Raw genomic sequence first — 9612 nt, forward strand, 5'->3', positions numbered from 1 at the left:
TATTATTCTTTGTTGATTTTTCTTCCTCGTGATTTCTCACTTGATGACTTGGATTTTGACATGACCAGACACTTTGCCATACTGCGACGAGTACGTTTCGCCAGCCTCTTACAATCTTCGCTGTCATGAATCATTTTATTTTCAATCATGCTCAAAAAGCTTGTCATTACGTCTGCATCATCATTACAACCCCAGTCCCTTGCTATATACAGCATCCTGCACAATCCACATTCAATCCAGTATTTCCTGCTTTTTCCCAGCAGGTTTTGGTATATCCAACGCACATTTCGCCTCTCTCTCTCTCTCTCACACACACACACCCTACCTCACCTCTTGCCCATCACCGCCGCCACCGCCAGCGTCTCGATCCGCCCCGCGTACAGGCTCATCATGTGCGCTACCGGATCGCCCCAAATCACACCCCGCAGCGCCGCCTCGTCGCACGTCACCGCCATCACGCCCTCGGCCAGGCGATCCTCGATTGTGCGCTCCTGGTCGCCGGACCCGGACCCGGACCCAGACCCGGAGCCCGGCGTCGCCATCGGGTCGCCGCTGCGCAGCACCACCACGCGGCCCGCGAGGCTCAGCGTGCACGCCGGCACCGGCCAGTGCACCTGCTTGTACCGTCGTCTTGGCAGCTTCGGTGGATTGTCATTCTTGTTGTTGCGCCCATCATCATCATCGTCATCATCGTGGTCGTCGTCGTCTTCTTCGCTCTCGGGCCGCCGCCGCCGCCGCCGCCGTCGCCTCCGCCACTGATCGGGGCTACGGCGCGGCGGCAGCGGCGGCGGCGGCGGCAGCTCCTCTCTCTCCGGGGCCGGCTTGGTCAGCAGGTCCAGCAGGCTCTTGACGTATGCCTTGTCGGCGCGCGCGACGGGGTCGCCCTCGTTGACAAAGGCGAGGAACAGGCACTTGCGCAGCCGGCGCGCGACGTCGCCGCCTCCGCCTCCACCACCGCCCGGTGCCGGCTTCTGCAGCGGCAGCAGGCTCACGGGCGGGGCGCCAAATGTGACGCAGTGGATGCGCTTGAAGCAGCCCGTCAGCACGTTGAGCTCGCTGCCGGTGCCCGGCGCCGTCGCCAGCATGTGCATGTACAGCAGCGCGGCGATGGCGCCGCCCGCCGAGTGGCCCGTGATGAGCAGGCTGTAGGAGGACGGGGCGGCGCGGCCGCGGCCGTCTCCGCCACCACCACCACCACCACCCCCGCCCCCCTCGTCCCTCTCGAGCAGCCGGCGCAGGCGCGCCGCCACGGGCCGCACCATGTTGCGCGCGACGGCCAGGAACCCCGCGTGGCACAGGTTGCCCGGGTCGTCGAGGAAGCCGTCCGGCGGGGAGGGGGCCGTCGACAGGTTGACGGCCCAGTCCATGAAGGAGGCGGTGCCGCGGACGGCCAGGACAATGGCCGAGGTGTGGTCCATGGGCACCGTCTTGATGCACATGGCCCGCGTGCCGGCGCGCCAGTCCGACGCCGAGTAGTACGTCGTCGTCGCTGCCGCGGCCGCGGCCGTTGACGCCTCCGCCTCGTCTTCCTCCCACGCGTCGGGCGAGGCATACACCCGCGACGAGTACTCCGCCGCGAGACACAGCAGCGGCCACGTCGGCATGTACAGCGCCAGTGGCGGCAGGTCCAGCGGGAGCTTCGAGTTGGCGTACATCTCCACCTTGGCGAAGCGGCTGCTGCTGCTCTTGCCCCTCTTGCTCTTGTATCCCGGGCCGTACAGCAGGTCGCGGTCCGACGTCTCTGGCCCAGGACCAGGCTCCGGCTCCGGCTCGTCCCCGCGGCTGAGCAAGAGTCCGGCTTCGGCGGCTGACACGGCCTCGCGATCGATGCGCGTCATGACATCGTCCAGTCGCGCCGAGACGTCGTCGTAGACGTCCCGAACGGCGCCGTCGGCGAGGTTCATGACCGAGTCGGCCCAGCGGCGGCCGTTGCCTAGGCGGACTGCATCCGATGGCGGCGGCGGGGAATGCTGCGGCCACGGCTGCTGGTGCTGGTGCTGGTGCTGCTGACGCTGATGCTGGTGCTGCTGGTGCTGCTGGTGCTGCTGATGCTGCTGATGCTGCTTGCCTTGCCACTGTGGGCAATGTTGGTGCTCACCCTGCCATCGCGGGGGGTGATGGTATGACGGCAGGACAGGCTGGGAGTAGCTTGCTTGGTGATTGCTGCAAGGACGATGGGGATAGGGCCGCGGGTACGCCTGCTGCTGGGGATAGGGCCGTGGATACGCCTGCTGGTGCGCCGCGGAGTAGTGCTGCAGTTGCTGTTGAGGCTGCGGTGGTGGTAGTGATGATGAGTGGTGCTGAGGTCGTGGTGGTGCCGGTCGGTGCGACGATGGCGCAGGCAAGGTGGCGATTGTGGTGTAGGCGGTTGGCGGGTCGAAAAAGTTGCACGACGGCGACGAGTCCTCCTTTTTCTTCTTGCCGCTGCTGAACCAGCCCATTGCGAAGTCTATAGGCCTAGCAGCAAATCTGGGACACGACTATTGATGTTGTGCGAGGGTTTGGGGGGGGGGGGAAAGGAATGCGCTGGCCCAAGGCTGACGGACACTGAAAAAGAGCCCACACATGACATCCGATCGGCTGGGGGAAGCATGTGGCTTGGCGTTCCTGACCACTCAATAAAGATTACGCCTCGAAATGGGGGCTTGTAAAATCCCGAATGTTTTAGTGGAAATGGGTGGTTTTTATTCCAATTTATTTTTAGAATGTTGCATTGATATATGACAACGACATGGGTTTGTCCATCATCTTGGCGTACTTGGCATAGCGGCCCACTGAACAAGGTTGACAGGAGGTAGAAATCGTTGCTTATTCGGAAGCCTATGGATGACCTGTGATGAGATGGTGATTGTGCAAAAAAAGGAGTGAAGCATCAAGACAATCATCTCTCCGAGACGGCAGCCTGGAGGTCCAAAGAACGGAAAGCTTCCGCAGCCAGCCCCCCCCTGGTTGCTTGCCCGCTACCCGAGATCTTGCCAAGGCGGAAGAGGACCTGCATAGGCTTTTGCCAGCGCGTCGAATGCGATGGTAACCGGGTGGCTGAATGTTGAACAGGCTGATGACGGAAGCAGGTCGGGCTGGAGTGCTCGAATGAGCACACTCGGACGGGATGCTAGGGGTTTGTTCATGGCAGGGCTGTCTTTGGTTTACGCTATGCTTGAGAGCTCAAAAGGTATACAGATGCACATGTAAAAGTTGCAAAAGTCAGGCTCTCATGTCTAGTAGCCGCTTCAAGTCTGTTTGAATCGTCGTCACATGGACAAATAATGAAAAAAAAACATCTACTATGAAAAGCCCTTTGTGTGCTGGTTCTGGCCATTCTAGTACAATATGCGCACATCTTCTCCTGTGCGCGACACCCCCGAAACGCCCGCCACCGCCACTTTAAATAACGCACAGAATAGATTGAAATAAAAGTGTAAATCAACAGCAGAGAATGAGCAACCCCAACGACTAGTTCTAGTACCTTGTAAGAGGGGGGCTCTCTTTGCTCGCAGGGTACGAAAACTTGGTCTCGACAAAGACCTTTTGCATGCCGTCCTGCTTCTTGTCAAAGACGTGATAGACCTTGTCGAGATCCTCTAGGCGCACGCGGTGCGAGACCATCTGCATGGGGTCCAGGGTGCCCTTTTCGATGGACTGGAGCAGGTCCTTCCAGTACAGGTGGACGGGCGCCTGGCCGTTGCCGATGAGGCGGATCCCGCGCTGCATGAGTGATCCAATGTTGAAGTGGTTCGTCTACTTTTTGATTAGTTTTTTTTCTTTTCTTTCTTTTCCCGGCACATTGCCATTGAGAGCACCAAAGAAACTCACATATCCGGCGTAGATGCCAGTGACGCCGCAGCGACCAAAGGACCGGACGCTCTCAATCATCTCGTTGACGAGCTCGCTCGTGTCCGTCTCCAGCCCGGCCGCCATCTCGAGCCAGTGCAGCCAGCCCTTGGAGTACTCCCCGGCCGCGCACTCGAGCGCCACGTCCGGGCCGCGGCCGTCGCCGCACAGCTCCTTGAGCCTGGCCACGACCGTGTTCTTCTTGCCGGCGAGGAGCCCGCCCGACGACAGCTTCTTGTAGTCGACCACCTCGAGCTTGTCGGCGGGGAACTTGGTCCGGATCAGCGACAGGCGCGGCTCCGTGTCGACAAAGACGACCTTTTTTGCCCCCTTTTCCAGAGCGAACACGCCGGCCATTTGGCCGATGGGGCCGGCGCCAAAGATGGCGACGTCGTCGTCCTTTTCCACGCCCGTGTCGACGACGCAATGGTACGAGGTGGCCAGCACGTCCGACAAGAACAATGCTGGTATCCGGTTTCAGCGTCAGCCAAAGATGCGAGTCTGCCGTTGGACCGGCTTCGGGATATGATGATGCCTACCTTTCTCGTCGGGAACATTCTCAGGAATCTCGAGCAGATTCACGTCCCCCATCGGCACGCGCACGTATTCGGCCTGCCCCCCCGCGAAGCCGCCCGTAAAGTGCGCGTACCCAAACATGCCCGCCGTCTGGCCGCCGTACATTGCCTTCTCGAGCGTGTTGGCGTTTGTCCTGGCGCACTGCGACGACAGCCTGCGCTCGCAGAACCAGCAGTCGCCGCACGCAATCTGGAACGAGGCCACGTAGCGCCTGCCCACCTCGACGTTGTGCACGCCGCGTCCCACCACGGCGGCCTCGCCGCAAAACTCGTGCCCGAGTATGTCGCCCTTCTTCATCTCGATGATGGCCCCGTGCAGCAGGTGCAGGTCCGAGCCGCAGACGGTGCTGCCCGTCACCTTGAGGATGACGTCGCGGTCCTCGACAAGCTTGGGCTTGGGGACGTCGACTTACACGAGAGAGAGCGGGCAAAACTGAGGTTAGCCCAAAAAAACATCTGGGGGGGAGTTTTTTTTTCTCGGACTTGTCATGGCTTACGTATTTCCACATGATTCTTTCCCATCCAGACCAGGGCTTTCATCGAATCGTCCTCGCGGCCAGAGGATGGGAACGTCGACACATCCTGCTGGGTAATGGCACTGTTGTCGTGACCCGCAATCTTCTCCGCAATGTTTGCTGCCTGAGCGAGGGCCATTTCGAGGTGTATTGATGGATAGAGTTGGCAGATTGAATATCAACCTTGGAAAAAATTGACAAGAGTAACGAGCCGTAGTTTTCAATCCGGAGCGACCAGCCCGGTTTTTATTCTTTCGCCACGGGCTGCCAGCTACGACACTGCTTGTGCCCTGACGAGATCATGACGCTTCCTACAGTACATGACGCTTACTGGTACATGACGTGTAATCAACAGCACCCAACTAACAGCGACTACTGGCAGTTGGACTAGAAACGCATCCCACATTTTTCACCGGCTAATGATGGGTCGTGCAATCTTGGATCCCAGTCCCACACCTTTGCCGTCGCAAATCGGAATGGCCAGTTTTAAGCCGATGAGTGGCACTGGTCTCTATTGGCGGGCGAAAACTCGAGTGTCTAGTAATAAGTATGTTTAAAAGGCTGTATTCCGGTCAATGATTGTGTTTAAACTTGTTTAAACTTGAAGAATCCGAGTGGCGACAATCGGGTTCATTCTAGAAACCAGGCCCATTATCGCGCTACCCTGTCCCCTTGGAGATCAACTTTCTACAGTAGACAAAAGCTTCATATATATAAATCTAAATCTTTCTTTCCGGTGCTCTAGACGCCAGATAATCTCCGATCTAGCATAAAAATCCGTGTAGAAGAGAGCTATACCGACACTTCATTCGATCCTACCAGAGCGACCGAAGGAAGCGTGGCCGAGATGGAATTTAGCTTGCCAACTATCCCATCTATTGCATCCTCATCCGCGTCTTGTCCTAGATATTTCGCAGACAGCTTTGGCCAAGTGCTGATAATGTCATCCAGCTCGCCCTCCTCGATGAGGAACCAAAACTTCTTCGCCGAAAGGTATCCAGCTCGAAGGATCGTGTAGAGCCGTAACTTGTCGACCGGCCTGCGCATCTGCAGCGCTTTGCGGATGTCGGCCGAGAATCTCTCCAGAACGCCGGCCAACTGCTCCTGGCGGATGCCTTCCAGGACGCCCAGAGGCCCGGGATGCCTCGCCGTCGCAGGGTTGGAATGATGGCCGAATTCGCCCAGCAGCTCGTCTAGCGATAGCGGCTCTTCACAAAAGGCGAAAAAAAGTGCCCTGGCATAGAAGCCTTCCTCAAGAGTCCACAGACGCTGCTTCCACGCAGAGTCTCGGATCTTGTCTAGAGCGTCGTGGACCGGCGCGACGCTTTCCGTCAGCAGCGACGGATCTACAACCAGGACCGCACCGGCCTGTCTGAATATCCTCCACAGGTTGGCCTCGGCGGCTTTTCGCGACGCTCTTTCCGTCGGGAGCGCGAGCGTATCGATCCAAAACGGCGCGGTTTCGCCGAGGCCGGACAGTCCGGCGACTCGGTCTACGTGACGCTGGAGGAGAGCCAGCTGGCAGTGTGGCAGGGCATTCGTGCGGTCATTGCCGAGGCCGCTCTTCCTGACATGACTTATCGCGATGAACTCTGTCCTAGACTCTGAGCGTGGAGGAGGAGGCGTCGCCTCGAGCGGTATTTCGATGCGCGTCAGCGTCGCTGGCTCGGTATCGGACCTGTAACTGAATACCGCAATGGCTTTACTCGAGTCGCTCTCGCTCTCGTGGGGATTTGAAACAGTTACTAGATGACAGCTGCACGTCGGGGTCGCATGCTGCGGCGCAAGGCAGTGGCTGCTCTTGCGCGGGTCTTTGGGATGAGGCGCTTCCGCGGAACTGTGAGCGATGCCGTCGCCTGGTGCAGAATTATGATCCATCTGATGCGGTATGGCAAGGCGCGCATCACAGCAACCGCTGATGCACAATGGACCGTTTTGAGACGATTTTTTGATTACCCTTGTAGGTATTGCATCTTGGCGCCACACGTAACGTGACTCAATCCGGCCAGCTTAGGAAAAGGGCGGTTTATTGAACGAACCATCCATTGCTGCCTGCTTCCTGCGACGTGGCCGTCAGGCTCGCTCGTTCGGAAGACAGCGTGCGCCACTATATATACATGTATATATATGACTACGGCTGAGTAGTGGAACAGAGACAAAAGCTACCAATGGCAACGAGACAACATTGATACGCATCAACCCTCCCAATATTCTCAGGAACAGAATCAAGACAAACAGCAATTTAAATAAACAGATAGAGAAGATGAGATAAGAAATCATTTCTATTACGGAGTATTAAAGAAGAACAAGAAAATAAAAGAAATACCCATGACTAAAAAGAAGATGTATGAATTTTGAAAGAAAGTGTACTAGAATATCGAGTGTACACTGTAACATGTGTGTCGGTTATTTTTCCTTCGACGTCTCTCCTAGAAGCAAAATAATTCTAGAGGCTTTGCCGTTGATTCCGATTTAGACGATTCTTTCTTGTGACGAGCCGGGTTGTATCCCTGTCGCAGCTGTCCGATTTCGTATTCGCCTCTGAAAATTATCCTTTAGCTGGGCGTTCTTCGTCCCTCAGATGTCGTGGGCTGAACCTGGAACGCTTGTTTCGCCTGCAGCGGTGCTGGAGATACATATTTCAACTGCGATTTGTGTTCGCGTTGCCACTGTTCTTCCTCTCGCCGTCGTTCTCGTTCTCTCTTGATTTCAAGAAATCCATTCTTCTGCCAAGCCTTCCAGCGAACCTCGATCAATAGCTCAGCGCGTTCTTCCCGAGACATTTGAAAGTACTGCCTTTTTTCCCTGAAGTCCTCCTTTGCTTTCTTTAGAGATTGCTTTTCCTCCGCGCTGAGCTGTTCTTCAAATGTCAGCATGCTGTCGTCCCAAAGTTTCCGATCTCTTATGCGTTCTGGACCTGTAAAGAATTCGCTGCGAAGCATGTACCCAGCTCCTGGAATAAGCTTTTCGAGGTCTATCAGAGCCTGCATGGCCTTATCATTTTGGACAGTCCATTCTGCAGACGCCGGCTCCAGGGGTATTCCGTGGTCCTCGGGCCTGCGAACACTGCTTCCCACGTACGCGGCGTATGCCATTCCGACGGCACCAACTGCGGCCAGGTTCCAGTTATCGGCAGTAGAGCCACCTATCACGAGCAGCAGCAGAACCCATAAGAACGAGAGGACTACCGTCCAAATACGATTCGCACGGGTGGGCCGGTAGCTGGCCTCGGCCATAGAGTCCAGATGTGGAAGATGGGATTTGCACTGATTAGCGCGTCCCGAGTCGAACGTATCGGGGAGGATAACGATGGCAATATTATGTCCATTGCCCTTTGTTAGGGCGAATATGTCCTTGCATTGTAGCGTCGAACCATGGGCGCCATACTTTTGATCTCTGCTCGACTGCAAGCCCGCAGTCAACAATGACAAGATGTTTCCGGCTACCGTGATCAACAAAACGTAAAAGTTTGGCTCTTTTCGATGCGGGGTTGGCATCATTGGTACCGCGGCAATGACCAGCTGCGTGAGAAGGGCGGCAGAGAATAGCAACCACTGTTGACGGCGCATCTTTGGCCTTACCCTCGGCTCGTCTGGCATCTTTGTCTCGTCTATCTGATAGGTTGCGATAAACAGCCCTGGCCTGTCTGTCGTGTCGGCGCTCGCAATCCTTCCGCGGGGATCGATGGATTGTTCAAGATCCCGCAGAAGCCGCGCGAGGACCCATGACTGCAAGGAGCGCCTATCGCCCGACCGAAGGTTGACCAAGACGCCGGGATAGTCTGGCGGGGCGAACGAGCCGTTGCGGGCAATGGCATTCGTCAGGAGAGTGAAGACGTACGATACCCATCCGTAGCTGAAAACGACGGGCACGAAGGAATCGTAACAGCCGGCCAGCTGCGCGACCGATTTCTGTACAACGTCCCCTCCCACCAGTAGTAAGATTGTAGTGATTTCTGCAGGATTCTGGAACTGCTTCAATAGCAAACCGGCAGTAAACTTGGCCGAGTAGCCGTTCGGGAAGGCGCCGTTCTCGAGAGCCCGTTTGTAGGAAAGTCGCGCGCTGGATAAGATGGTCGGCTCGAGGTACAGGTCTGTGACCCTCCAGGCCAGGGCGATGAGCACTCCTGCTACGCAAGTCGCTCGAAGCCACCGGAGAACAGCCATCGCCTTTGTCAGAGGTCGTAGAAGAGGGGATACGTTTTTATTGTGCTCCGCACTGATCAGAAACGATTTCAGTCAAGATGCTTCAACAAAAATAGATTGAAAGAGCCAACTCGAATAAAAAAGAGAAGAAAACTCCGATGATAGCAGTACTAGTAGTACTAGTAATAAAACACGCCGGAACCTCACCCTTCCAGAACTTACGTTGGAGTGCAACTCTATATGTATCGTAAGGATAGACGACTAGTTGACTTCCACACTATCGCTGCGATCCTGACGGGAGCGGGAGGCTGGCAGATCCCCCACGGATCCCCGTCAGGGGCTGCGGGACTCAGATGGTGGCTTTTCTATGCCAATAAAGTTGCTATGCTTGTCTTTTTTGGCATCTGGCTACTAGAAACAACGTAGGCGGGTGAAATGGCAGCGAATGAGAGCATCAAGCCACAGAGCCTTGTGTCTCACTTGGGCGCGTAGAAACGGTATAATGCTGCTCCGAAGCCATGGAACCCGACATCCTCGGGCGGGGTG

The 9612-nt window shown here is 56.5% G+C and overlaps 4 protein-coding genes across 4 annotated transcripts; all 4 read right to left on the reverse strand.

The window, feature by feature from the left end:
* Positions 1–326: 326 nt before the first annotated feature.
* Positions 327–2441, reverse strand: V2A60_008502 (Alpha/Beta hydrolase protein; the record flags this gene model as incomplete). The annotated part of the gene is made up of 1 exon (XM_083259775.1): positions 327–2441. One exon carries the CDS (start codon positions 2439–2441, stop codon positions 327–329), a length of 2115 nt encoding a protein of 704 aa, XP_083115901.1.
* A 1018-nt stretch (positions 2442–3459) lies between these two features.
* Positions 3460–5060, reverse strand: V2A60_008503 (chaperonin 10-like protein; the record flags this gene model as incomplete). Its single annotated transcript, XM_083259776.1, has 4 exons — positions 3460–3738; positions 3814–4295; positions 4371–4814; positions 4904–5060. 4 exons carry the CDS (start codon positions 5058–5060, stop codon positions 3460–3462), a joined length of 1362 nt encoding a protein of 453 aa, XP_083115902.1.
* Positions 5061–5713: 653 nt separating this feature from the next.
* Positions 5714–6799, reverse strand: V2A60_008504 (uncharacterized protein; the record flags this gene model as incomplete). The annotated part of the gene is made up of 1 exon (XM_083259777.1): positions 5714–6799. The coding sequence occupies one exon, from the start codon at positions 6797–6799 to the stop codon at positions 5714–5716; it is 1086 nt and encodes a 361-aa protein (XP_083115903.1).
* A 677-nt stretch (positions 6800–7476) lies between these two features.
* On the reverse strand, positions 7477–9087 carry V2A60_008505 (uncharacterized protein; the record flags this gene model as incomplete). Its single annotated transcript, XM_083259778.1, has 1 exon — positions 7477–9087. The coding sequence occupies one exon, from the start codon at positions 9085–9087 to the stop codon at positions 7477–7479; it is 1611 nt and encodes a 536-aa protein (XP_083115904.1).
* Between the last annotated feature and the right edge of the window lie 525 nt (positions 9088–9612).

Source organism: Cordyceps javanica, chromosome 6 (assembly GCF_051103115.1).
Source record: "Cordyceps javanica chromosome 6, complete sequence".
Taxonomy (NCBI): domain Eukaryota; kingdom Fungi; phylum Ascomycota; class Sordariomycetes; order Hypocreales; family Cordycipitaceae; genus Cordyceps; species Cordyceps javanica.